At 37.7% G+C, this 26522-nt stretch overlaps 3 protein-coding genes across 5 annotated transcripts in view; 2 read left to right on the top strand and 1 right to left on the bottom strand.

The window, feature by feature from the left end:
• Nucleotides 1-642: 642 nt before the first annotated feature.
• Nucleotides 643-7139, bottom strand: impa2 (inositol monophosphatase 2). 3 transcript variants are annotated; one of them, XM_067578044.1, is made up of 9 exons: nt 7063-7139; nt 6596-6709; nt 5461-5594; nt 4562-4666; nt 4267-4312; nt 3937-4045; nt 3654-3762; nt 3398-3549; nt 643-1448 (listed from the first exon to the last, which is right to left on the bottom strand). In XM_067578044.1, exons 2-9 carry the CDS (start codon nt 6656-6658, stop codon nt 1330-1332), a joined length of 837 nt encoding a protein of 278 aa, XP_067434145.1. In that variant the 5' UTR covers nt 6659-6709; nt 7063-7139; the 3' UTR covers nt 643-1329. The 3 variants fall into 3 exon arrangements, with proteins under 3 accessions (XP_067434145.1, XP_067434146.1, XP_067434144.1); XM_067578045.1 differs by having other exon boundaries at nt 6966-7077; XM_067578043.1 differs by lacking the exon at nt 7063-7139 and adding an exon at nt 6904-7056.
• A 72-nt stretch (nt 7140-7211) lies between these two features.
• LOC137173290 (ADP-ribosyl cyclase/cyclic ADP-ribose hydrolase 1-like) lies at nt 7212-20664 on the top strand. The gene is made up of 11 exons (XM_067578042.1): nt 7212-7299; nt 12208-12503; nt 12916-13004; nt 13157-13280; nt 16353-16479; nt 16606-16741; nt 18249-18331; nt 18478-18551; nt 18640-18732; nt 19130-19216; nt 19328-20664. Exons 2-11 carry the CDS (start codon nt 12451-12453, stop codon nt 19422-19424), a joined length of 963 nt encoding a protein of 320 aa, XP_067434143.1. The 5' UTR covers nt 7212-7299; nt 12208-12450; the 3' UTR covers nt 19425-20664.
• Nucleotides 20665-21008: 344 nt separating this feature from the next.
• The window catches only part of LOC137173459 (ADP-ribosyl cyclase/cyclic ADP-ribose hydrolase 1-like), a 7358-nt gene continuing 1844 nt past the window's right edge, over nt 21009-26522 (top strand). Inside the window, exons 1-5 of the mRNA XM_067578332.1 lie at nt 21009-21323; nt 22532-22658; nt 22776-22911; nt 24405-24487; nt 26137-26210. Coding sequence (XP_067434433.1) covers nt 21133-21323; nt 22532-22658; nt 22776-22911; nt 24405-24487; nt 26137-26210 — 611 coding nt within the window. The 5' untranslated portion in view covers nt 21009-21132. The remainder of the gene's footprint in view (nt 21324-22531; nt 22659-22775; nt 22912-24404; nt 24488-26136; nt 26211-26522) is intronic.

Below are 26522 nucleotides of genomic sequence, written 5' to 3'. Positions count from 1 at the left end.
GTTATCTTGAGTTTTGTGTTGTGGTTTTTTGTTTATGCGTTTCAGAGGAGCCAAGTCAGTACTTCCTAGTTTTATCCTAGTAATTAAACATAGACTATAAAAAGATGGATGTAGCGAGGTGTGACGTCACCCATTGTTTTTCATTGGAGTCAGTTTGAAGCCCATAGTAACATATATATATATTGATGAAGCTCATTTATAAGTCACAAAGCAACTGATAAACGTATTAAAAACATTATTCTAAGAGACACTACATCACCTTCTGTTTTCTTTCGGAACAACTGCTGTGAAAATATTAACTACTAGTGGTCTTGAATGTTAATGAAAAAACATCTGACAACAAACAAGGTGAAAGAAGGGTCTTTTAAAATCATGCATAATGCATCTAGGGGCCGTCGGTGGCTTTGCACTTTAAGGTGCTTCTGCATTGGCTTCAGCCTCAAACTGCAGTTGCCACTTGTAAATAGAAACTGCTGTGTCGACATTTTTTCCACACATATTAGCACACTCCAGACTTAGTTCTGTTGCCAATGAATGGATTTTATGTACAACATGTGGATGCTTGCCGACATCTGTCCCTGAACTGCTTTAATGACATGAAATCATCCATCGGGGGTGTTTAAGAAAGAGAAGACGAGCAGGGGATGTTCATCGTGCTGTTTATTTTCTGCCTCCATTACATCCTGACCAAAAAAACACACTTAATACTTAAAAACTTTTGGACGTACGGCACACATTTTTAAGCACAATATCAATTCCTGGACGGAATAGGGAAGCAGTAATACAGTGTACAGTAGTTACATGTGGAGAGTTTGGTGTATATATTCTTGTATTGTCATAGTGCAAACTAATGATGGCTTTGAAATCCAAGAATTTACTCTTTGTATTAACAAATCTACCAAACAATACATTTAACTAAATACAATAACCTAACAATTAAACATCAAAACCTACATGGAAAAGCAAAATGATTGGTCAAAACCTGAACACTGTTATTCTAAAAGGACGTCAATAGTGCAGTATTGAGGTATTTTATCTGTGAAGTTCCTTGATTGTATCCTGGCTGCATTGTCCACATAAATAAATATAAATATCATTTTAAAAATGGGAGTCCATGACTGAGGATTAAGCGATAAAACAGAATAACAAAACAAGAAGTGTGTAGAAGACGCACTGATATAATTGCTAAACCCATTCAGCTGTTCTTCGGAGGTAAGATTATCATTTTTGTTTCTTAAGGCAAAGACAAAATCCTGACTTGTTAAATACAAGAGTTGTGTGTGTGTGTGTGTGTGAATAACTGTTAATTTGGCAGAGGAGACTGTGGTTCTAGCCATCAGTGTCATCTCTGCCAACCTGAAACTCTGTTATCTCCTTTACAATGCGTTCGGCTATTGCTTTGCTGCTGGCCACGATCAGCCTCCGAGACATCAGATCGAATGGTCCACCTGGATGAAAGAGGAAATAATAAGTAGTGTTGAAATGAAGTTGAGCGACACATTTTCATGTTGCACATGCTACATTGATAAACGGGCGGCTGTGGTTCAGAAGGTAGAGCGGGTCGTCCACTAATCGGAAGATCAGTGGTTCGATTCCTGGCTCCTCCAGTCTGCATGTCCAAGTGTCCATGGGCCAGACGCTGAACTGCAGATTGCTCCTGATGGCTGTGCCAGCACCCTGCGTGGTAGCTTGCCGCCATCAGTGTGTGAGTGTTTGAATGGGTGAATGTGGCTTGTATTGTAAAAGCACTTTGAGTGGTCAGAGGACTAGAAAGGCGCTACATAAGTGCAGTCCATTTACCGTTTAAGAGACTTGAGAATCATTATTAAGTCCTGCTTAACGTGTCTGTTGAGGTTACCTGAATAACTCAGCTGATGGCCCCAAATGTACTGCTCTCCTACTGGCTTTATGGAATCATTTTGTTGACTATTAAAGATTTGGTACAAGTTCTCTTGATTTCTGATAGAACACACTTTCCTTATTTAAAGTATTGCATTGTTTACTTTGGGTACTTGCATATTGTTTGCTCAACATCTCATAGTAAGCAGGCTTATTTGTAAAAAAAAATAAAAAAGAGTTTTCACACAGTTAAACCACAGCAAAGATGATGAAACATCTCGTGTGACATTTAGAAAGTTGTTTCACCTCTCTGTTGTCGGTGTGCTACAAAGTCATTGACCTACACCAAAGACTTTTTTCTTGACTAATAAAATGATATTTATTACCTGTCAAAGACAGAATAAAACAGTACTAGTCATTATGGCAACAGTTGAGCACAAACACTTCTGACATTGTCAGAAAGGTGATAATTCTACTTTATGTTTATTATTGAGGTTGTAGTGGGTGGTGCTGATGCACTGCAGTGCATTATATTGAGTGTGTTACTAATATTTTTTTTCACTCCATTAACATACATGACAATGTCAACAAAAACTGAAAATGAATAAGCTCTGTAAAAGTAGAATTTATGGCAGAACTGTTGTACTGGATTGCATTAGATTACACAGGTGTTCCTAATAAAGTGCTCGGTGAGTGTACAGTATGTGCCAAGGGAAATTTTCCCCTCTATAAATCTGGTTCATTGTTCTGCCGAATCAATGAAACAAGCAGAATGCTTTCATTTTGAGATGCTTGTGTATACAAGAATGATTGTGCAAAGCTAGTCACTATAGAGGGAAAAAGTTAAGTAATTCAGTATAAAAGCACATGAATTAACTGATGAATTTGCAAGATCATGGTCCTGTTCTCATTTTCAAAACATTTTGATTTTGTTCGTTAACCTCACATGACCCCAATAATCATTGCTATTCATGCTTGCATTGGCTCCACCACCAACATGGATCCCACAACTGTACTTGTTAAATATACAGAAAGGGAGGATGTTTGCAGAAATCGAGGGTCTTTTACAGTGAATGCTGCCGTCGACAACAGCGCAGGTTGAACTTGATACACACTCGTTGGCAGAGTACAACTTTCTTAGCGTCCTAAATGTCAGACCAGCTGTTGTCATTGGCAGTGTTGCTTAAATTTAACATCAAATTTCTCAAACTCCGCCGCTTCCAGTTTCAACTACAAAGCCACTAGCTGGTCCGTTTCCTCATCTCATGCTTCATTTGCATTTGTGACCAGATGAAGGATAAAAGCCAATAACAACATGAATTAGTAACAATAAATAATTCATAAACATGAATAACTTCTGTTGTGTTTGCACTACAAGAACAACAGCATATTCGCGTTGCTTTGTTCTGTAATCTCCAACTGCAATCTGTTTTTTTATTGACAAATCAACCACACTGCTGCTGCCTGCTTCCCTCATTTTTATCAAATGACTCAGCAGCCTTTGAAAAGTGTAGCAGAAAGTGGTCTTTGAAGAGCTGCGGTTGTCTCAGTGACTCACCTGAAATATCCATGATAACTCCTCCGGCTTCGGTAACAACCGCTGCCCCTCCAGCCATGTCCCAGCAGTGGATACCCATGTGGTAGTAAGCATCAGCCGATCCGCACGCTACCAGACACATGTTGACAGCTGCACTGCCCGGGGAGCGGATACTAGGGGATAGAAACGGGATGTTTGCTTTGCATTCACCTGCACGTGACATACTCTTATCTTCCAGATGGTTTGTAAAAGTTTAGTATGCGTAAGTGCATATTACCCATGGACGGGGATGCTGAGGATGGCTTTGACGTTGGCCAACATTGTATTAAACCGCTTAGAATCCTTTTTGAAGCCCATTTCTGTCAGCACTAGAGATTGTCTGATATCTAAGATGGAAAATTTAAAAAAAAAATCACTCAAGAAATGACAGTTCACAGTGTGTAATTTACAACTACTGCCTCCTGTAGAGCAGTTATAGAATCTCGCTGTGATGTTGCCTCCACCTAGTGGATTTGTTAAATACTGCAACACCAAAGCTTGAAGTGATGATCAGTATTCACCTTCCTGTCCAGACACCTTGATGGGGACTCCATTGCAAAACGCTCCTTTCCCTTTCCGTGCTGTGTACATCTTGTCCTCGATGCAACTGTAGACGATCCCAAACTCTATCTGAGACCAGAGATGCAGCACAGAAAACAGAGGAGGTTCATGCGGTGTGGGTGGAAAGCTAAAAATAACAGCTGTATAAATAGAGAAAGCTGGTACTTATCAGACGTTCACTGGGTGATTGGGGCAATTACCATGTTAATGATTGTAATAATTAAGACATTACAGTGTCATTTACACGTGGAACATCACAAATTATATGAATCACAAACAATAAAGCCTACCTCTTTCTTCACTGTGAAGCCGATTGAAACACACACAAATGGGAACCTGTGCAAAAAGAAGAAAAAAAAAATCACAATATAAAGCATTCATTTAATGAACTCCCTTTAGGTTTAAGCTCAGAGGAGTCAGTTTCTATTATCAGTTCAGTTTCATCGAGGTTGTCTAATTATCCCTGATAGAGAGGACATTCCATGGGGGAACCTAATTAAAAGATAAAAACGGTTTAAGAGCGACAAAGATAAAACAAACGCAGGTTTCTCAGTGGTTCATACAGTACTTCAGTGCAGGTAGTACCTGTGAACAAAGTTGGTGGTTCCATCGATAGGGTCGATGATCCATGTGGGATTGTCAGTGAGAACACTGGGGGCGCCTGCTGCTACTGATTCCTCCCCTATGAAGCTTCAAAATCACAAAATAGGAAAAAGACAGAAAAAAATAAGTTATTTTTAGGCTTGATGTGACTGTTAAACCAACTGTATAATTAATGACATCATTGCATTTGATGCTCTCAACCTGCTATGTTTACGTTCACCTTTTTATTTATAGTTTCCACTAGTCTGGATGTATAGCCGTAGCTACCAAAGGTCATGTTCTCAGTATTTATTTTTATGTGATTTTGGGTGCTCTACATTTTGCAGTTAAACTTGTGGATATTTGACAGGCTCATGCCAGTATTTAAAAACTTTGTATATTTAAATTTGACTACTTTTAGGCCAAGAATTTTATTCCTGATAACGTAGAGAAGGCTTACCAACAGTATTTTGGTCTTCTTATTTAGCAGTTAACTGCACAAATAAAAAAAACATATACATATATATATATATATATATATATATATATAGTCTTTATTTTTTTTGTGTGAAGGGCAGCTCATGACCTCCGTATATCTAAATTCTTGGCTCCAGCTCTGCCTGGAGAAGTGATAAGAGCAAAAGTGTGACCACACTCGATAATACTTCCAATTATAGAAAATGATCATCTACGTTGCAAACAAGACATGAAAAATGAAAAGAATCATAAAAATGCATTAAAAACTTAATAAATTTTAAAAACAGCATGACAACAGAAACCAAATTTTAAGCAACAGAGTAAAAATTCATTCATCAGCCCTGATAAAATATTCTTCCATTCATGTGTGATCAAGCAGTCAGTGACTATAACACCTCTCTTGTCCATATTAGCCAGTGAAGTACCTGTGTGTGGGGTACTTTTCCTTGATGGAAGAAATAATGAGCTGTTCCACTTTCTGGTCTGTCTCGGTCACCAGGTCGACTGGTGAGCTCTTCTGCATGACGGCGATGTCCTTCTGGAGCGCCTCGCGGATCATCTGGCAGGAGCACAATGACAAAACCCAGCGAGGGGATTTTTTGGATGACTGACTACATCTGCTACAGTAATTAGCCTAGTATGTTGTGTATTATGGTTTCATATTGTTGGCAATGATGCGTCAGAGATGATTGGGTGTAAGCTCTAAAGCTTTAATATATTTTGTCTGTTGTCTTTATAGTGTTTATTACACATTAATGCAACTGTTTTTAGAAATCATGCGCAGTCTGTACAAAGGATAGACATGAATTAGAGAAAGTATCTTTATAAAGATTTCTTGAATATGGCCGGATTAACTTTCCACACTCACAATGATAACCTTTTAAAGAAAGTAATATATAAATTTGTATTTTTCCTTTTGTTTTAAGAAATGTTTTCCCTTTGTAGCAAGAAACAGTCTTGTTCAGTCTATATTTTAATCTGTTCTGAATTATGGTGACACATGTTGAATCACAAACTCATCATTGTAATTCATACATGTTAACTGGATGGACCTCACTGGGAATACAGACGATGACTCATATGTGCCTTTTCATCTTTATCACCATTGTTGTTTAACACCCCGCCAGCTCTATGAAATACTTGCAAACAGCTATGACACCAGGATAATCTTCATACTACACACCCTCAACTTGGAATAACATAACTTCATATGTAAATACTGTCTTCATACCAGGCATTCAAGCTCTTTTATGCCTCTTTATCCCATGTTAATGTGCTACAATTTATATGTAAATTTCAATGTACTTTTATGTGACTTCTATGGTGCCATTTTGGTCAGGATCTCAACAGAGATATTGTAACTCAAGAGATTTCTTGTTTATATGAGTTAAACAAATAAATCTGAGATAAAACTCACTGATTTATTACTGTATCATGACCAGTTGCTGTACTATAAACAAAGGGTATGCAAAACCTAAGTCATAGCTAATATTGTGCAACTTTTCAACCCAGAATAAGGTGATTTCCAGGCCAAAATCCGCTGTTATATGAATTTCTCACCTCCCCAGCCCGTTTGGTGACCTCCACACAGTGGTCCATGCACTCTTGCCAAGGATCACTCATGTTGATATGAAGGAGGAGCAGAAATATTCACAAATACGGACTAGTAGATACCTGTGAGCAAGACACAAGACATTCACAGTAACATGCTGTTATAAAAGCAGTTGCAGATACAACAACTGGTGAGCTAGTGGCTGGAAAAAACTAGGTTAAATAATTAGGAAGAAAGCATATCTGTTAGAGAAGAGTGCGGAAGCCTTGATGCTACTTTCAAAGTGCAAAGCTAAACTAGCCGCTATGCTAATCACCTTTTAAGGGGTAAATGACGAATAAACGAGCGCTGAGCTTAATGACAACAACGGCTACAAACCTACAATGAACTGTTCTGTCAGGCAGCTTTGTATTAACTCTTAATTTACTTCGTAAAGAGCTCTTAAACGAATATGAATGAACTAATGCTAACTCACCCCGCCTACACACACTGATTAACTTCTCAGTGTTAACCCTGAGTGGGTGGGACTAAAGGGAACGCTCCCTCTCATTGGTCAATCCATACCACTGGGTCTGAATTCGCCGCTCTGATTGGGTGGAACACTGTCATTTCTTCTTAAAGGAATGCACTGACAGAAGTGTGAGCATGATGGAAGTTAGTAGAAACAACTATAGAGAAGGAGAGGCCGCAACTATGGATGATTTACTCAAGTGTAAGTTTTTATATCTTCTTAGATTTATTGGACACTCATAAACATGACTCTTATAAATCTGTAGGTGCATATCTCACAGCCCAAGTGTCACATTCACGGCTGCAACTAACGATTATGATCGAGTCATCATCGAGTAATCTGCCGATTATTTTCTCTAATAAGCGATTAATCAACCTATCTATAATATGTCAGAAAATAATGAGAAATGCACATTATAATTCATTCCTATTACACAGAAAAGCACCAAATCACCACATCTGAGAAGCTGCAACTAGCAATTTTTCTGGCATTTGTGCTCAAAAAATGTCTAAAATGATTTTTCTTTATCAAAAATAGTTGCTGATTAATTTTACATCGATTACTTGACTAATCCTTGCAGCGCTACACACATTAAACCTTTGCCTGTTTCCAAAGTGGACACAAAATTATTTTCCACACAGATGGGCAAGACAGAACAAACAGGAAAACAGGATTAATCTATTCATGTAAGTATGTACATGTTTACAGGAAGAGAATATGATTTATATAACAATGTGGCTTAGGAGTGATCTGATGTGGGCACTGTTGACTAAAAATTGCCTCCTTTGTGGACCACAAAGCAGGAACTCTGTCGATTTACAGCATCTCTGACTCACTGGTTCTCATCCACAGAGCTCAAACGTCAATTAATCAACTATTAAATTAATCACCAACTATTTTGATAATGACTCATAATGACTTATCATTATGAGTCATTTTGCAAAAAAACAAATAAAAAAAAGGATAAAATTATCTGGTTCCAGCTTCTTAAATGTCAATATGTTCTGGTTTCTTTAGTCCTCTATGACTAATATCTTCGGGTTGTGGACTGTTGGTTCCGGATAAAAGCTTTGTGAAACAGTGATCAACATTTTTCTCCATTTTGCAGCCTTAAACATTACTATTTTGGTATTGTCAGTATTTGCATGCTTACAGGAGGAAGTAGAGAATATGATTTATATATAAATGTGGCTTAGAAATTATCTGAGGTAGTCCAGCTGTGCTGGAGTTTCCTGTTTTGACTCTAGCTTCTCTTTCTGGAACAAAAAATAATATATTGACTTAACAGTGCCTCCTTCTTCAAGGATGGGAACATAACTGGATCACAAGACAGTGAGTCAGTGGCTCTCATCCACACAGCTCAAAACACATTCACTGAGCCTCTTTATGAGGTCACCTGAAAGGTCATAAATGGCTAACATACAGGAATTTGACCATCAAACCTGTGATCATTTGTTTTTGTAGATAATAATAAATATACGAAACCACTTCAGTCCAGGAGGTGGCAGCAGCAACACTGTTGTCTGCATTTCTGTAACATATAAAATCATATATGTTACAGATACAGTATGTTGGCAGCCTCTGCAGAGGCCTGGAAGTCAAAAAGTAGCCTGTGTTGTTTTAATGTTCAGTTGAGAATGCAATGTCAAAACATGTTCCCAAATACCTGATATTACTTTATAAGCAGATTCTGCTATGAGATTACTTTTAATTTGTGTATTAAGCCTTTGCATATAATTTAAATAAATAAACACTTTTCAGGTACCTTTGATCATTTTTGTCAAGTAAAATACAAGACATTTGCTAGATACAGCTTCACAAATAGGAGGATTTTTTTTTTATTTTTCTGCATTTCCTGAATCATTTTGTCACATGAGCACTTTCAGGAGTCATCACATAGGGCTTGGGTAACTTGTGATAGGTACTTGTTATAATTCTTTGTTTGTTGTAGCTATAAACAACGGTATTAAAGGCTTATGGATTACTTTAGGTGTCAGTTTTTTCATTATTGTTGGATAAATAGAGTGCAGTGCAGCACAGTGCAATGCTCATGGCACTTCAGCTCGACACATGTTACACTACCTACAGATTACTCTGTTCATAGTGACTAATTCCCACTTACAGTACAGATTTCACTCTACATCTCCTGGTAGAAACTTACAAATTAAAAACCCCTTGAAATGAGAGTGACACATCGCAAAATAACACCATCCTCAATGACGGGAGAAATTAAGTCAGAGAAAGGGCGGTGAGAATAAATTGTGGTCCCTTGAGCAATCAGTGGAGTGTGTCTGCATACAAATGACTTATGACAGCTTCATCAGGTATAACACATTCTTGTATTAATGTAATCCAACCTGCTTTTATATTTTCACATCCTTCTCATCATGTTTGACCTGATGACCGAAGAGTTATTAGTGCTGTAAGAGTATACTAAATGCTTGACTTTTCCCTATTTGCTGTAATATGAAGAAGAATACCTTTTGGGAGCAGACTTAATTATCAATAGAGAGCACACATTTGGTTTGGAGACTTGATAATCAAATGACGTCTGAGACAACTCTTCGATCAAACATATGCCAATTTGTGTCCTTTCCACCTCCTGACCCCTGCTGATGTGACCCCTCCCGACTTGCCCCTGGCAAACCTTGATCTTGTATGTAAATGCCGTCCCCTCCTATCTCTTGTTACCATTTGTTGGTCACCCTCCTGACCTCTACTGATCTGAGCCCTCCCGACTTGCCCCTGGCAAACCTTGATCTTGTATGGAATGATTTACTCCACTTTATATGTGTGTATAATACAGTACTGTCTATTGTTGACTTAGATTGGTGCATTTGGAAATTACCTTTTGAGACTTGCTTTAGCAGACATGAAATAGTTAAATGTGGCACAAAAGGAAGCAGCATTTAGATAAAGTCAATTTTCCCTTTGTTAAATACACACGTCAAACTTCCTGTAATGGAAAGATGTTGGTTCTACCTCCAAGAAAAACACATATTGTACAATAAAGGGGAATTATTATGATTGCAAGAAAGCCTGCATATTTCAGTTTGTCAATACACCGGTGAAGAATGTGTGTGAAAAGACTGCTTCAAATCTGCTTTCTTGAGCTCTTGTTTTAAGGTCTGAGTAAGATTTAGGCTTCGTCCAACATTTCTCTTTGGCTCCGTTCAGCTACTTAACCTAAGAGAATTTTTTGCCAATAAGCTCGGGCAGCCCTGTGGAGACTCTCTGTCCTCTTGTTCAAACTGCTAAGGATGCAATTAGCTTTAAATACATGAGGGCACAGTCTCATCTATACGCTGTAAGCACTTAATGAGGTGTTCTGGCAACCGTTCAGCATACATTTAATCTAATTCCTCTATATAGAACAATGGTTTTTGCATTATGTGCAGACAATATAATGAGAATCCCAATTAGCCAATCACCACAAAGTATTATGAGAGTCATTTTTTTTGTACATTTGATGGCTGAGAGTCTCTCTTGGCTCTTGGACTCTGTACCATCTTCTATTAATTATTACATATTTAAAAACCAGTGTTAAATGCTGTGCAAGCCCAAGATAGGATTTTGTCGTTAAATCGGTTATTATTCAGCAAGATAATACATTTTTAAAATGCAGGATGTGCCCCCCTCACAGCCACCACTTACACATATGTCTTGTTGCCAACAGTCCTGCCCCTTTTGGCAAACCGTTTATATTTTTAAAACACCAGACGTTAGTGATGAAATGTGTCATTTCCTCAGTTTTTGTGTTTTGTGTTTATGGGTTATCGTACTGTATGGGGCATGTGGGCCAATGAATCACCAGACAGCTTCTCCCTTAGGCCGGTCACTGTAATTTTTATTATGTACAAAGTAGATACATAACTCCCCCCAAGTTTACACAAAATTCATTCAGCTGTCTGACACAAAGGAAGAAAATGAGTTAGGAAACAGGGGATATTGTGTGCTCTGCTTCAGTTTCATGGAGGGAACCAAAAGATAAATGAACGTGATAAGTTAAAAGAAGGTATTTAAACACCCTATTATTGACATTTGGTATTACCAATCAGCACAATAACACCCCAACCCAACATCCATACAGATATAAGAGATGCAAATTACTTAAAAACGTACATGTCTGTCACACTTGAATGAATTCTAACAATGTTTTTTTTCATGTGCTCTTGTATGTTTTTCCAGTAAAACTTTCTACCACTGAGCATTTCACACAAAATGAATGTTTTACACAATACGTCATAGCAGCTGGCAATAGAGTGAGGTTGCATATCACCTCACATATAAATGAATGGATAGATTTGTATTATGTGGCATGTCAAGTGGTGGAAAAAGTAAAGGTATAGAATTATTTGCAATAAAATTTCAAAAAAATCAAAGTTCATTGATACGTTCAGACCTTTATTTAAGCCTCAAAATCATTGAGGTTTCTCTCATTTGCGATGATATAGAGATACATAGTTAAAAAGAAAATACACAGAGTTAAATAGATCAAAAGAGGACAATACTCGGTGAAAACAATCACACACTGAAGTGAAGTGGTTTGAGATCATAGTCTTGAATTGTCCAGGGTTAGCAAGAGTGTCTTGAGGATTTGTTGAAGATAATTCCATGTGTCTAAAGGCAGTTCAGAATAAGCCTGTTGGACTTGAAGTGTAAAACAGTTTGTAGGGCAAGTTTGGGAGGGTCCTGTAGTCCAATCCTGCATAGATGTTATATAGAGTGGGAAATGTGCTTACCGTAGCAGAACTGTCACATTATTGCACGAACCTGTAAGAAGTAGCAGTTGGTCCTACTTCACCTTTAAAAAGGGGAAGATAATATGAAAGAATGCAGACATTTTCATACTACATTCTAATTGTATACAATATACTGTTTTTATGCTGGTAGTATAAGAAATCAATATGCTAAACTGTTTTATAGTGACAGGAAATGATAAGATGTTTACACCCTTAAATGTCAATCACACTTCACTGCCAATAAACGGAACAAAGAGACAAAAAAATCTTTATTACAGTACTTCAGGTTCATTTATACCCTATTAACAGAGTTCATGTCATAATACAGTGTGTCCAGTTACACAAACAGCAATATTTTCTCCTCCAGCCCATGGTTCCACTTCCCAGAGAACAGCGCACACTCTGTGTTGGAAGATTCTTAATGGCACCATAATGGGAGTCATGTGGATCTACTCTCTGCAAAAAGGGGTTTGGAAAAAACCATCTCATCGACCTATGAAGACCAGCCTATCAGGCATGTCAAGCATTAGCCCTGAGAGGAGGACACACATCACATCACACCACAACAGGACTCAATTTGGGGAGAATTTTGACCTGAACTAAGCATCGAATGTCACAACCATGGAGCCATTTCTTGCAGTTTTGTCTTCAGTCTGGAAAATGGTGAGCATATGTTTTCTCACTGAATTACAAAGTTGGGCATGTGTTACAGCATGTGATATTTAATCATTGCATGCACTACTGTAATCTGTCATTGGTAAATATGTTAAAGTGATGCATATCTTTGAGTACCAACTCCCTAAAATGCTTGGAATCGTTGTCTAAAGTTCAGCCATCATCATCAGTTCAATCTCCTGCAGTGTATTTGAACATTTGAAAAGCTGCCAGAGTTGACAGCTCTGGAAAAAAACAAAAAAAACAAATGTGGGAGAAAGTTATGAACATGCAACATGATAATTTGACTTCAGTCTATCACATTGCAGTAAACAAACTGGCCTGGAGTCGCAGCTAAAACCGATACAGAATGTTTTGTTTTGCTGTATGAAAGCATACACAAACACACATGTTTTCTTAGGAGCAATGAGGTGGTCCGGGGTCCCCATATCACCATCATGACCAACCCTAAAACATCTGTGTCCTTTGTAATGGTCAGCGTGACAATATGTAAGTAATTCCTCCTGACATAAGCACATTTTTTCTTTCTTTCTTATGTTTTCATTTCTTTTCTTCCTTCTGTCCTTTTTATCTTTTGATGTGCCCCTCCCAAATGTGATAGATAATGTGTTCTTTCTTCTATCTTTGTGTCCGTTTCAAAGGGTTTATTATGCTTCTGCTCTGCCCCAGTCAACTGAGAGCCCAGCTCGGGACAACCCCCAACATAAAACACATTGTGGTTGGAAGGTGTTACAGTTACATGACTCTAGTTAACCCCACTTTAAGGTAATGCACTGTACAATGATTTATAACATATCCAATCTATCATGTTTCTTTCTTTTTTTAGCAAACATCAGATGTGTGCATTCTAGTCACATGATTTGGACTAGAATGGGACTCAATTTACATATTTGATGATTGCACAACTCAATTTTGACCGTAACACCAATGAGTAGAGCTGCAAGATTTGATTTTATCCCAAAGCCTAAAGCAGGGGAATTTTGGCTTCATGTAATACAGCATATACAGTATACAGTATTCAGCCCCTTATGTGGGCCAGTGAAGCCCACATAAGGGGCAACTCTTCTTTTTTAATGTGTTTAGCTTCGGTAGATAGAAAAAGAAACTGATACAGACATGGTTACTGTGGGACGAGGGCATGAATTGATCTGCTTTCTATAAAAAGACATTTCGTGTCATGGGAAATTCTAGTTTTTGTTTGCATGACTTAATTTATTATTGATAAGTTCAGTCATGTTTTCTTAGTTTTCTTTTGAAAAGAGCTTATATTTCATTTTATGTGTAATTGCAGCACAGTTTTCACTTTTGTTGTGTATCACAAACTCTACAAAGAAGAATTGCTGTCAAGGTTATCCATGTATGATGATTTTAGAAAAATAAACAATTATGTGAGGCCTTTATGGATTAAATTCCAGTAATTTGATGCACTACTAACTATTATCCCGGTGTTTACATTTTGAAATGGCATTGAATTTAGTGGAGAACATCTTATCACTTAATAATAATAAAATTTATTTATATAGCATTTATCAAAACCTTTACAAGGCCGACATAAAAGGATAAATAAAATGCCAAATACACACACATTCCCACATATATACAGTACTGTGCAAAAGTTTTAAGCACCCCAGACATTTAGATTCTTATCCATTATGCAATACCATCAGGGAGGTGTCTGATTGGTCCCAAATTTATTCATGATATGACAATTACCCCAAGCATACAGCTAGAGTCATAAAGAACTATTTTCAGCAACAAGAAGAATGATGAGTCCTGCAACAGATGGTACTGTTTGGCCCCCACAGAGCCCTGATCTCAACATCATGGAGTCAATCTGGGATTACATGAAGAAGCACCTGAGATGGCCTAAATAATAAATCCACAGAAGAACATTTTTTTCTCCAGGGTGGTTACAACAACCTACCTGCAAGTTACTATGAAAAACTGAGTTAAAGTGAACCGAGGAGAACTGCTGCTGTTTTCAAAGCAAAGCGTGCTCTTAGCAAATATTGATTTCATTTAGGTTTCTGTTGTTTATTCAACTTTGTAAGAAGTTAATTTATAAATTAAAACAATTTATAGCACTATTTTTGTAAGCATTCTTACTTTACTTTTAGTGCCTAAAACTTGTGCACAGTACTGTATACATAGATAGATAGATAGATAGATAGATATACCATTAAGAACAAATGTAAAGAAATCAATCACTAAAGACTATGAGAAAGCCTTACATTAAAAGTGAGTTTTCAGAAGCGATTTAAAAAAAGATACTGAAAGTCTGAGATTCTCGAACGGGTCATTGCGTAATAGTGGTGCCTTGACAGAAAAGGCTCTGTCTCCTTTAGTTCTCGACCTTGCATTAGGCACAGCCAGGAGGCTTTTGCCTGAGGACCTCAAACTGCGTGTAGGTTGACAAGGGGAGAGTAACTTGTAATGAGAAGGATTTTAAAGTCAATTCTAAAAGCAACTGACAGCCAGTGTAAGGACAATGAAAAATGAGTATATGGTCTCTTTTCCTGGTCTGTGTTAGACGTCTGGCTGCTGCATTTTGCACAATTTGTTGTCTGTGAATTGAATTCTGATTTCATGCCAGTTAAGTGGCGATTGCAGTAATCTAATCAGGAGGAAAATGGATTCAGTATCTTTAAAACTCAAAATTGAATGAATTCTGGCAATGTCCCTGAGATGGTAGAAGGAAGACTGGATAATTTTACTGATATGTATTTCAAAGTTGAAGTGGAGTTGAATATCACACCAAGGTTTTTGACAGAAGGCTTAAAGGGGGCATATTATGCACATGTCCAGGTCTGTATTTTCATTCTGCGGCTCTACTGGAATATCTTTGCATGATTTTAAGTTCGAAAAACTCCATATTTATCTTATACTGGCTCTGTATGCAGCCTCTCAATTCAGCCTCTGTTTCCCGTCCTTTACTCGAAATATAAACTTCTCAAATACATCTGTAAATGTTCAAGCTTGAATCCGATCCGAAATATGATAGTGAAGAATGCAAAAACAACACAAAGAACAACACTAGCAACAAAGGTTACAGAAGGGATGTGTGTGAGCATGCATGATCTGGCATCAGTTCAATGGGGAAGTAGAGGTAACTTTGCAAACGGAGCGTTCAGAGCTTTTGACTGAAATCACAATAAACATGTTATGTCTTGTTTGAGATATTAAAACCAGTGATGGCTGGTTTTGTGGATGCAGATGGTTAGGACCAATGATAAGAATTTCTGTTTTGTCAGCTGAAGAAAGTTTGTAGACATCCTAGCTTTTATATCTGCCAAACAGTTTCTTAAGGTAGAAATGCTAGTGGGATTGTCAGGCTTCACCGGTATATACATCTGTGTGTCGTCTGCATAAAAGTGGAATGGGATGTGATGCCTGCGAATGATGTAAGCAAGTGGGAGCGCTTATAGTGAGAACAGTGATGGTCCAAGGATGGACCATTGGCACACTCCAAGATTTAAGTACCGTCACCAACATCTGTTTGATAAATAGGAAACCATTTCAAGGCTGTTCCAGATCTGCCATTCCAGTGCTGAAGTCTATTACTTAGTATACTGTGCTCAAACAACATGTGCTCATCCAACAATATGAGGATGGAGGATTTACCTTTGTCCATAGTGCTTAAAAGATCATTTGTTAACCCAATAAGCGCAGTCTCAGGGCTGTGGTACTAACTAAAACTTTTCATAAATTTGGTTACCTTTCAGGGATTTCAGACTTGTTTAAGCCCTGAAATTTACAGGTGACTTTACACCTAATGACAATACATCAAAAACATTTAGAAAAATTACATTTTTAAGTGTATCCTATTTTTATGTGTAGGTATGACTGTGAGGAGATCTGGAGACAGTTTGAGGAGGCGGTTGTCCATCAGTCTTCTTGTAATGTAACAGTGGAGGATTATCATCAGATGTTTCATGTAATACCACAAACCTGGGTTTGTGATAGGGTGAGCAAGACTGGGATTTTAGCTCCAAAATGTCATATATGTTCATAACTTATACATCATTATAATAGGAAAATCTTTGAGTTAAGCTGCTTTATATTTCCCTTCCTGTCCTTCTCTTCTGTCTAGTTCCTCTTCTGGAGTAAAACAAGGACACTGATGCACAGCTACGCAGCTGTTGTACCTGACTTCTGGACACTGGAGGACACACTGGTTGGCTACATGTTCAATGACCTCATCTGGTGTGGCCAAAAGAAGGACTTAGGTAGATTTTTTCTTGTGTTAACAAGACAGAGACAATAACAATAACTCAAAACTCAAATATAAAGTCTGTACTAGTTAAATAAATGCCCCTGAAAAAAGGCAGGATAGCAGCAACTCAGTGGTTTCCAACCTCTTTGACTTTTGACCCCTTACAGTAAAATAAAGCAGTGTCTACTTCACAAGTTGCATGATTGGTGAGCAGTTTCTCCAGAGAAAGATGGTCTCCTCGAAACATTTTCACAAGAAAAAAAACAAACACTAGAGAAAAGTCTGAAAAAAGAGTAAAAAAATCATGTTGCAGAGCAACAATTTTCTTCTTTCCTGTGGAAGTAGTTATCTTACGACTCTGTTGGGGTCTTGACTGTCAGGTTGGGAACCACTGTAGTACCTCAGTCATGATGTAAAAATTCCAGTAAACGAATTTTTTATGATCAAATTTTGTGATATGGGGTACCAAAAGGGAAACAACTAAGTACACTTATTTAGATAAAACACAGAAAACTAAACACAAATTAAGTAAAAGAAAATATTAAAATGAGTAAGTTATTTACTATCACTTTCTTATTTTTGGCTGATTTGAAATATAACTAATATCGCCTACTAATGATAAGCATATGGTTTTTGTTTTCATGCAGAGCATTATTTTTTACTCATTATTATTATTAATCACATAGAGTTCTCTATTAACACTAGGAAGCACTATAAGATACTGAAAGACACAGTACATCAAAATCACTATATGTAACATATTATACAAATATTACAGTAGTAATATGTGTAGAGATTTACAGTGTATAGATTTAAAGCTGCTATAATCATTTTAAAATATTAACAATGGATCAAATGATTTTATGTAATGTTAAAGGACTGGTTCCCTTTAGCTCTCTGGAGCTTTTTAATGTCTTTCAGCTCATTGATATTGTTTTACAGCTTGCACCTTTACTGTTTTGGTTTACTCTCACTGCTCTCATCAGCATCATTTCCAGCTGCAGCAGATCGCTGTTCCCAGCGAAAAAGCCCTAAAAACCCACTGTACACTACCGGCTCTGAAGTTAGCAAGTACCGGGTGAACATAGTGGATCATTTCCTTCAGGAGACGGTGGAGCCAAAAGGAGAATGAATATTGGGCTTAACATTTGTCAGGATGCCAGAAACACGACTCCAAATGAATGATAATGTTGCTGCGTATCTGCTGGATGAGTTAATATGCACGTGTTTGCTATTGAGTTTGAGAGTGCTGTGTTTACAGCTCGTTTCTATTGCTCCCAAGAAGAAGATCACTTGGTAGCACTGGGATTTAAATGAGACATCATGTTCACGCAGCTGTGCTCCCAAATGTCTTATAGTTCCTTTGGCATTAAGTAATATATGTAGTGAGTGATGAACCTACCAGCTGCAGGTCCTTGCATCCCAGCGTCTATACAATCACCTAAATATGTTTTTTTCACTATTCACTCATGTTTAATAATTGCTTCTTTTAACTGACAGTTGTGAATTTTGACACACAGGTTTTGATTTCAGCTCTTGTCCAGAGTGGTCAGCATGCAGAAATCATCCGGTGTATTCCTTGTGGAGGCAAGCCTCACAAAATGTGAGTTTATTGTCCAAACTGCAGAATAGTGTCAGCACCATTCTCCAGCATCCACACACCTTTGTTCATCATTTATATGCAACATACCATACTAAAATCAGCTCTGGAATATTGCTCCCATGTTATTTTCTTCATCCATTTGTTAGTTTGCGGAGATGGCATGTGGCAACGTCACTGTATTACTGAACGGGTCTATTGACAACGCCTTCAATAGGAAAAGGTAAAAAAGGAAAAAGAATTAAGTATTTTGGCGTTAGTGTTTGTTTGCGTATTGTTTGTGTAATATAATCTTCTTTTATATCTTACAGCATGTTTGGAAGCGTTGAACTGGACTGTCTGAATCCAAAAAGGGTGAATTATGTCAACATAAAGGTGGTGACAAATCTAGAGGGACCCTTTATGTGAGGATAAAATTAGCACATATTTTGCATTACATGAAAATGTTGGATTTCTTCTAAGAACTATCATATAAAATTGTGTCATTCACTAAAGCCTTACAGATCAGCATTAGTAACAACTTTTGGGTTGCAACGTTGTGAAAAATTTCCAACCTGGGGGTCAACACCTCCAAATGTGAGGGGTCATGAGATGATTAACAGGATAGGACAACAGATATATATATATATACATTATTTATTTTATTTTTTTTTTTAAACAAAATTGTTTACTTTTTGCAACCTTTCCTCTAATAATTTTTGTGAATTACTGTGTAATTTTATCTCATCAAACCTCTAAAAGGTATTCAAATAAAACAAGGTAAATAAATCCTAAAAGGTACTTGTTTTCCCTCTGCTACAGAGAATCATGTAGACAAGGATCCATTGTAGACTTGATCCAAATCCTCCAGTCCAGAGGTTTCCGCTGGACCTGCACAGACAACGACCAGTAAGTGACATGTTACATAAATAGATAGATTTATCCAGATGTTGTTTACGACATGATAATGAACATCTGATGTAAGTACTCTGGAGTAACAGAAATGATATTTGTCCACAGGACCTTGACGATCCTTCAGTGTGTCCAGAACCCCAAACACTCCTCCTGCCAGACATTTGCAAACAGCCTGTTTCACAGAAAGATCACATTCAACTGAGTACCCTACGTCTGATATGTTATTTTTTAGTCTTTAACGTATAGTGATTTTATTTTAACAAGGTTTTTAATGTAAATAAAGGTATAATCTGATATGAAACAGACTGTTAACGCTGTCATTTTTAGAGGAACATCGGAAACTGCTAAAATGAGTGCATTTTTTATACACCACTTTTTTTTAATTGATCCCATTTCATTAGCAGATTAAGTAGACATACAGAGCCTCTTAGAGTGCAGTTGGTCTGTTTTCTGAAGCCAAAAGCTCAGCAAAGCAAAATTTCAAGCTTTAACAGAGGTTCCTGCCATGAAAAAAATCTAGTATTTCAGTTTTGTGCTTAAATTATCACCCAACAAATCTGGGGGCAGTTATACTAGCGTTGAACAAAACTGTTCACGTTTCACAGAGTTGGATGAACTGGGGTTAATTGGGGGTCACCAGTTGATTTTTTTTTATCTGAAGCACTGTAGCAGGTTGTTGCTGTTGTGTTAAGTCCAAAGGTTAAAATGTTATTGCTCTTGTGTAATATTTTAAACAGTTTGAAATCAGATATCTGTGTTTGTTTGGCTTCATTTCACAATTGGAATAATAACATTTCTTCACATGTTGGTTCCCTGGCAAACATTTACTTTAAAGTGCTCAGATTTCATGAATATAGCTGTAAAACATCCATACTGGTATAGCAAGAGCAAGAAACATCCACCAAAATGATACCTGAGTTATTGTGTCGTTAAGTCATTATATGTCCCGTAAAACAGGTTCACTGGAAAGTCAACCTTTACTTTTGATCCTCCTCACCAGACTCAACGACCTGCGGCATTTCTCATCATAAATGAACTACTCAGATTGTAGCCTCTAACTATCTTTCAACATAAATGAATTTCACACAGCTACCGTAACGGTTCCCTGGTTTAAATATTTATTATTAATTTATTTGCCTTCTGGCATAGAAAAAAGATCAACAGTTTCCAATTTGAAAGCACAAAGTCGAGAGAAAGGCAAACATTAGTGAATGGAAGGAAAGAAATGTACTTTTATGCTTTCTGAATGACGTCCATACTGAAGTTCAGTTCAGCCAGACAGGATACACTTAACTCACCAGTGCTTCTTTTATCTTGGAATTTGGATTTTTAGCAATCTGGAGAGAGCAATTAAGTTTGACTTTAACTGTATTGTAAATTTATGTAGTATTTTTTCCATGCACCTGTTTTTATTCTTTTGTTCCTGTGTGTATTGATGGTTTATAGGGAAATAAAATTTACAGAAAATATAACTGAACAATCTGAATAAATTGAAATATGAATAGTACAATTATTCCAGTTGTTTTTAGTTTCTTTTGGGAGGGGGTGCAATGGTTGCAATGGGGTTGGAGACTCAGAATTTCACTTGACTTCAGTATTCTGGATATGGTCCTGCTCTCTGCTTGTACCAAACTATTGCAGCTAATTTCAAGTGACTTAATTGAAAGTTAGATTTACTAGTTATTTTTCTCGGAGATTTTTTTAATGGTCTCCTAACAGCAGTTCGATTCCTGATTGGAGCAGAGCGTTGCCACGAGCCAGTGCACGCGCGCACACGCTTGTTGTCCCCTCCATAAATAGTTCAGTCCGTCTCAGCGCGAGCGACGCTCTGAACAAACAACTGTCTGATAGCCAAAGTTTCCCGAAGTTTTTCTTATTATTACTAGTAATATTTTAATAACTTCTAATAAATGGAGGGTGAATGCCGTCGAGGGAAGGAGAAGAAGCGGAGGAGACGCTGCATTATTTTTTGTGTTGTCGCTGTCTTACTTGTGTTTATTATCTTGGCCGTGGTGTTGGGACTGACGCTGCGTGGCAAAACACTTCACACTTCAGACACACTTCAGGGAACATTTATTGCCAGGTGTGAAAAGTTCTCCGGGTAAGTGCTGTGCATATTTAAAAGCTTATCCAGGTCTAAACTTTACTTTCTCACATAATTTGCAGGGATACTATGATACTTGACTCTGTCCGGTTGTGCCGGCCGGCTGGCGCCTGTCTGTTTACGTGTTCCTCCTCCGGTTATTGATTAATGACTCCACATTGCCGGTGTCTTACCGTATCCTGTACTCAAACAGGTGAAAAGTCTCATTGAGATTAAAATCTCTTTCTCACGTGTGACCTGGAAAAGAGAGCACCATAAACACTGTTACAACATTAACAACAAAATCATACGAATACAAGTGTTTTGTATGTGTTAGCCCTGTAACACAGTGGTTCTCAAACTTTATCAAGCCAAGGACCCCCTAAACTGACACTAATCAGACCACGGACCCCCATCTGATAACATTTTTGCTTTTAGATGCTTTATTACAGAAAGTGTATGAAACCCATGACCCAAATAGTCATACATTCTGTCACTGTGTTACTTTCTCAAGGACCCCTGGGGGTCCCCAGACCCCACTTTAAGAACCACTGCTGTAATAGACTGTGTGACGACCTGTGCAGGCCTCTCACCCAATAGGCCTATGAGCGGGTATAGAAATATGGATGGATGGTATGTTAACATCAGTGGAACAAACATAGATGTCAAAGTTGTGATTTGATGAATGAGAGTTATTAGAGTGAATGTGGGAGCAATTTTGGCAGGTACCAATGACTCACTTTTCTTTGAGAAAGTATTCTAATAAGAGCTACTATATAGAAAGCTTCAGGGACTCAGTCAGCAATAAAAAAAAATATCCAGATAATAAATCTGATGTTAAAGTTGGAGTTTAGTTTAAGATTATGGTACTCCAGTCAGTTTTTACCTGTCCAGCCTCCTCTCTGGAGGACATACATGTCATTATAATACAGTTTCTATATTATCTGAAGCACGTTTTTCAACAGTATGCATTGTAATAAAGCCATTCTAACTGATAATATGCACTGTACATACTGTGTAGGATGCTTCTCAGCCATAACACTGTATTCTTTTGTGTAGTACTTTCTTTACACTTAACGGAGGGAGGAAATTTGTAGGTCAATAGTAAGTAAAGTAGAGCATGTTGGGCATGAATTGTTCACATCTATTCTAAAAACAAGTACTAAAATTGCTGCAGTTTGCATCAAAATGAGGCTGATCCACCTCCTCTATCATTTATTTTTCAGATACGACTGTCAAAAGATATGGGGAGTATTTCAGCAGGCCTATGTAGGACGGGACCCTTGTAATGTACCAGTGGAAGAATATAACCCTCTCATTGATGCAGCCCCCTTCAAACCTGCATGCAACAGAGTAAACATCATTCATCACAGGACTGTCTGTGCGACAGGTGCTCATTATCCAGACATAATCTTTTAGTAACTCAGATTGATACGTTTAACGATGTGATATCAACTGTCTTTGGGATAGATGATGTTCTGGAGCAAAACAAAGGACGTCGTCCACGATTTCACTGAGAAGAGAGATTGTTTTGAGACTCTGGAGGAAAGTCTGTTGGGATCTGTGCTGGATGGTCTGACCTGGTGTGGAAAGGAGGGCAGCAGTGGTAAGACTCTTCAGATGCTGTGCGATTGACAACCTCATAATTTGGCCGAGTTTAGTTTAATTACTTGCAAAATGTAGCGAGGTAGATCAGTAAAATGAACAAAAATGAAGAGTAGTTGCAGTTATTGAACTCTATATGTAAAGTTGTACAAGTTGACATCATGCAAAAGACCGTGAATGCTCTTTGTGTGTGTTGCATGCGTCTGTAACATGATAGCATGGTAATAAACACCATACCAGTCATAATTGTTGATACTTTTAGTTTTTTATTATCCAATATCACATTGGCTCAGTGGGTTTTACAGCCTTACAACAGTTTTCAACCAAGCCCAAGATCTCTGAGAAGACAAGGAAAAACTTCTTAAATAACCTGCCACATGAGGAAGGAAGTTAAACCTGTAGAGAGGAAACTCAAAAACCTGAACAACTAGTTGTGAAAAGTTAGCTTTCTATCACTTTAAGACAGCCAAATAAAGATTTCCATATCAGGGGAAGGTATGATGCAATTTTCTTGTGTTGGCATCAAGAGTGTCCTCACCTTTACAGTAATTGTGTGGTAAGACTGAAAAGTATTAGCCAGGTTCTGTGACGGCACTCATCCAGAAGCTGATGGCCTTTGGAAAGGAATAGTTGGACATTTTGGGAAATGTAATTATTTGGTTTCTTGCTGAGAGTTCGATGAGAAGATCAATGGCACTTTAATGTCTGTATATTCAGTAGGGAAGCTACCAGAAGTAGCCAGTTAGCTTAGCTTAGCATAAAGACTGAAAACAGGGGAAACAGGTTACTTGGCAACCTCCCAATGACAACAAGACTCCAGGATCTTACTGCACCCCCAAGAAGTAGTCTCAACATATTTTTTTTTTTTTACAAAATAAACAAATGAGATACATAACATAAGATTAACATAATATTTAATTGCCCTTTTATTACGGATCCAGGTCAGCTGTTTATACTTGTATTCAGTCTATATGCAAAGCTAAGCTAAACAGCTGCTGGCTGTAGCTTCATATTTACAAGGGAAATATCTGGCTGTTTAACTGCTATAAATTCTTGACTGTGGTCACCAGCTAGTCACTAAGTCTGTCTATCTGTCGTTTGGTGCTGAGCAGGTAATGTAAAGCGGGTTTTTAAAGCTTTTTCTCTGAAAACAGCTGCCTGCTGTGGCTGAAAACGACACTATGAGCTAAACCATGAGCCGAAACTCACTGTAAAGCTCTGCAAAGTCGAGAGGAGCTGCAGATTTGGATGATAATTCTCTGTAGGTTGATCACTACGAGCCACGCCTCTTACATTGTCACATTGCTTTCACTTTGTCATACAGAATAAATATAAAAATATAGGTTATAACCCATTTAACCCCTATAGCAGCAGAGATGTTCAGGTTATGTCATGTTAACATGTACACAAGGGTACACCATAATAGTTGGCTTATCTTTGTGGGGATGCTTATTTCCATTATTTATTATTCTGTTTGTGTGTGTGTTGTTCTAGAAACATTCACTACTGGCTGCCCAAGATGGACAGACTGTGAAAACAACCCTGTTCGCTCATTTTGGAACAGAGCCTCAGCTGGAGTAAGCTCTCAACAGGAATTCACTAGTTTTGCTCACAAATACAACAGTTTTGGGTTCATGCAATGTGTCGATATAATATCTCTATATAATATATTCAACATGTCGAACATAAGGTGAAGCAAATCTCTCCTGAACATAAATGATTATGATGGAGCGGAGCGAGACAAAGGTCACCCTGGCTGGTTCTTTTATCAATGAGGCTTTGTTTCGGTCTCCATGGAGCCACACTGCATAGTTGTCTCCTGAGCAGCAGCGGCCCACTCATTCAGAGGAGCCCTCACAGTTTCACATTAGCTGCTGCTTTAGGGAAGTACAGCTGCTACATGGTGAGGAATGAGCTGATGGGGCAAATCTGACCTTACATCACTTTAGAAAGTTTAAATGATCACAGGTGTTGCCTCAATTGCGCAAGAAGACAAAAAGTGCAGAAGTGTTTTTTTGTGCAGAGTGCAAGATGTGCAGCAGCTCACAGATTCGTAATAATAATAATAATAATAATAATAATACATTTTAATCAAAGAAAAAACAGTCAAACATGATATTCAGTGCTTTAATAGACACACAGCATATCTATAAAAATATAAACTGATGTATTTTAAAGAATAACTTCAAACTGAAAAACATTGGTTCAATACGTTTGAGTCTGATGCACCTGTAACTACACCTGACAGTGATGTCAGGTTGTACGTTTCTACATTCCCTGCAGAAAAATGACAAATTCAACCACTGGAGGTCAGCAAAAACAAGATTCTGAGCTGTTGATAAGTTACTCTTGCAAGTCAGTTGCTGCTGGCCTTTGTCCAGCACTAGTTAACTGCTGCACTGTGTCCTTACCAGTGGTTCCACTTGTCAACTACTCAACTAGTCAGTGAAGACAGTGGAAAGGCTTAAAGGTGTATCATACTTGCAATGTGTTCCTGTGCACCTACTCATTGTTCTCTTTCTGCAATATTTCATTGTGTGGAAAGTCTGTAAATCAACCTGGTTGTTTTACAAACTACCATCAGTGTGAGTGACTTTTATGTTGGCAGTATTTTTTTATGCACCACCTGTTTGTTTAATCCTATTTATTATCCTGCTTTACTGCTGGAATTCTTCGTCTACTCTAAGTTAAATTATTTCCCATACCTGCATTGAAAAAGTGATCACTAAATTGATAGCAACATTTTGACAATAAAACTATGTATTTTGGTAAATGTGACCATTTTATCAACATTTTATTGAAGGTCACACCTCCTGAGAAAAACATACATTATGCCCTTCATAAAATAAAGTATATTTTCCATAAAGGGAATCCAGATACACCCCATATTTTAGTGTAACATTCATATTTATTGTTTTGCATTATTCAATGTGTGCTTGTTCCGTTGTTAAGGATGCTTCTAATGGGTTTTGTAACAACTGCCTCCTGTGTAAAAACAGATTATTTCTCTACTTTTAAGAAGCAGACAACTGGAAAACTGAATAGATACTATCCAATTCATTACATTTTATGGGTACAGATACACTGTTTGTATTACAAATGATCTACATCGTAGGAGAAAAAAACTGTCTGACAATCTTTAAAATGCCGTCAAAATCTTTCTATTTTTTTAGCAAGCTGTTGCGGATCTGTTCTCAACAGTTGACATTATCTTTCATGTCTGTAGTTTGCAGATGCTGCCTGTGGTGACGTCTCAGCGATGCTAAAATGGATCCATCCCAACACCTTCAGTCCTGCGAGGTCAGTAGCTCTGCACTTCTCATACTGACAGTTTAATGACTCTAGTGATGGTAGTAGGAAAAATAAACGTCCATTTTCTTTCATTTTGGCGACTGTGACTATGGCACTAAAGATGTGGTTAAAGCAATATTCAAGTCTGGCACAGAAGTAGCAATTCAGTCAGATCCTAATACTATAAAAGCACAACACTCTAGACCAAGCCATGGAACGACAATGTCTGTAGACTAACTACTAGGTAGGTTATTGTAAATATTCACATTGCCAGCAGAGAAAATTCTATGATCTCTCTCCTGCACTAACATGAAACAGGTG

This window comes from Thunnus thynnus, chromosome 21, assembly GCF_963924715.1.
Source record: "Thunnus thynnus chromosome 21, fThuThy2.1, whole genome shotgun sequence".
Taxonomy (NCBI): Eukaryota; Metazoa; Chordata; class Actinopteri; order Scombriformes; family Scombridae; genus Thunnus; species Thunnus thynnus.
Note: the sequence above shows the minus strand (reverse complement) of the source record. Positions and strands in the feature narration are given on the sequence as shown.

Coding starts and splice junctions, on each gene's coding strand:
- LOC137173290 (XM_067578042.1), top strand. CDS start 12,451: ATGTCACAACCATGGAGCCATTTCTTGCAGTTTTGTCTTCAGTCTGGA. Junction 18,733..19,129: donor AATCTAGAGGGACCCTTTAT/GTGAGGATAAAA, acceptor CCTCTGCTACAG/AGAATCATGTAGACAAGGAT. Junction 19,217..19,327: donor ACCTGCACAGACAACGACCA/GTAAGTGACATG, acceptor ATTTGTCCACAG/GACCTTGACGATCCTTCAGT.
- impa2 (XM_067578044.1), bottom strand. CDS start 6,658: ATGAGTGATCCTTGGCAAGAGTGCATGGACCACTGTGTGGAGGTCACC. Junction 5,595..6,595: donor TCACCAAACGGGCTGGGGAG/GTGAGAAATTCA, acceptor TGCTCCTGCCAG/ATGATCCGCGAGGCGCTCCA. Junction 4,667..5,460: donor GAAAAGTACCCCACACACAG/GTACTTCACTGG, acceptor GTGATTTTGAAG/CTTCATAGGGGAGGAATCAG.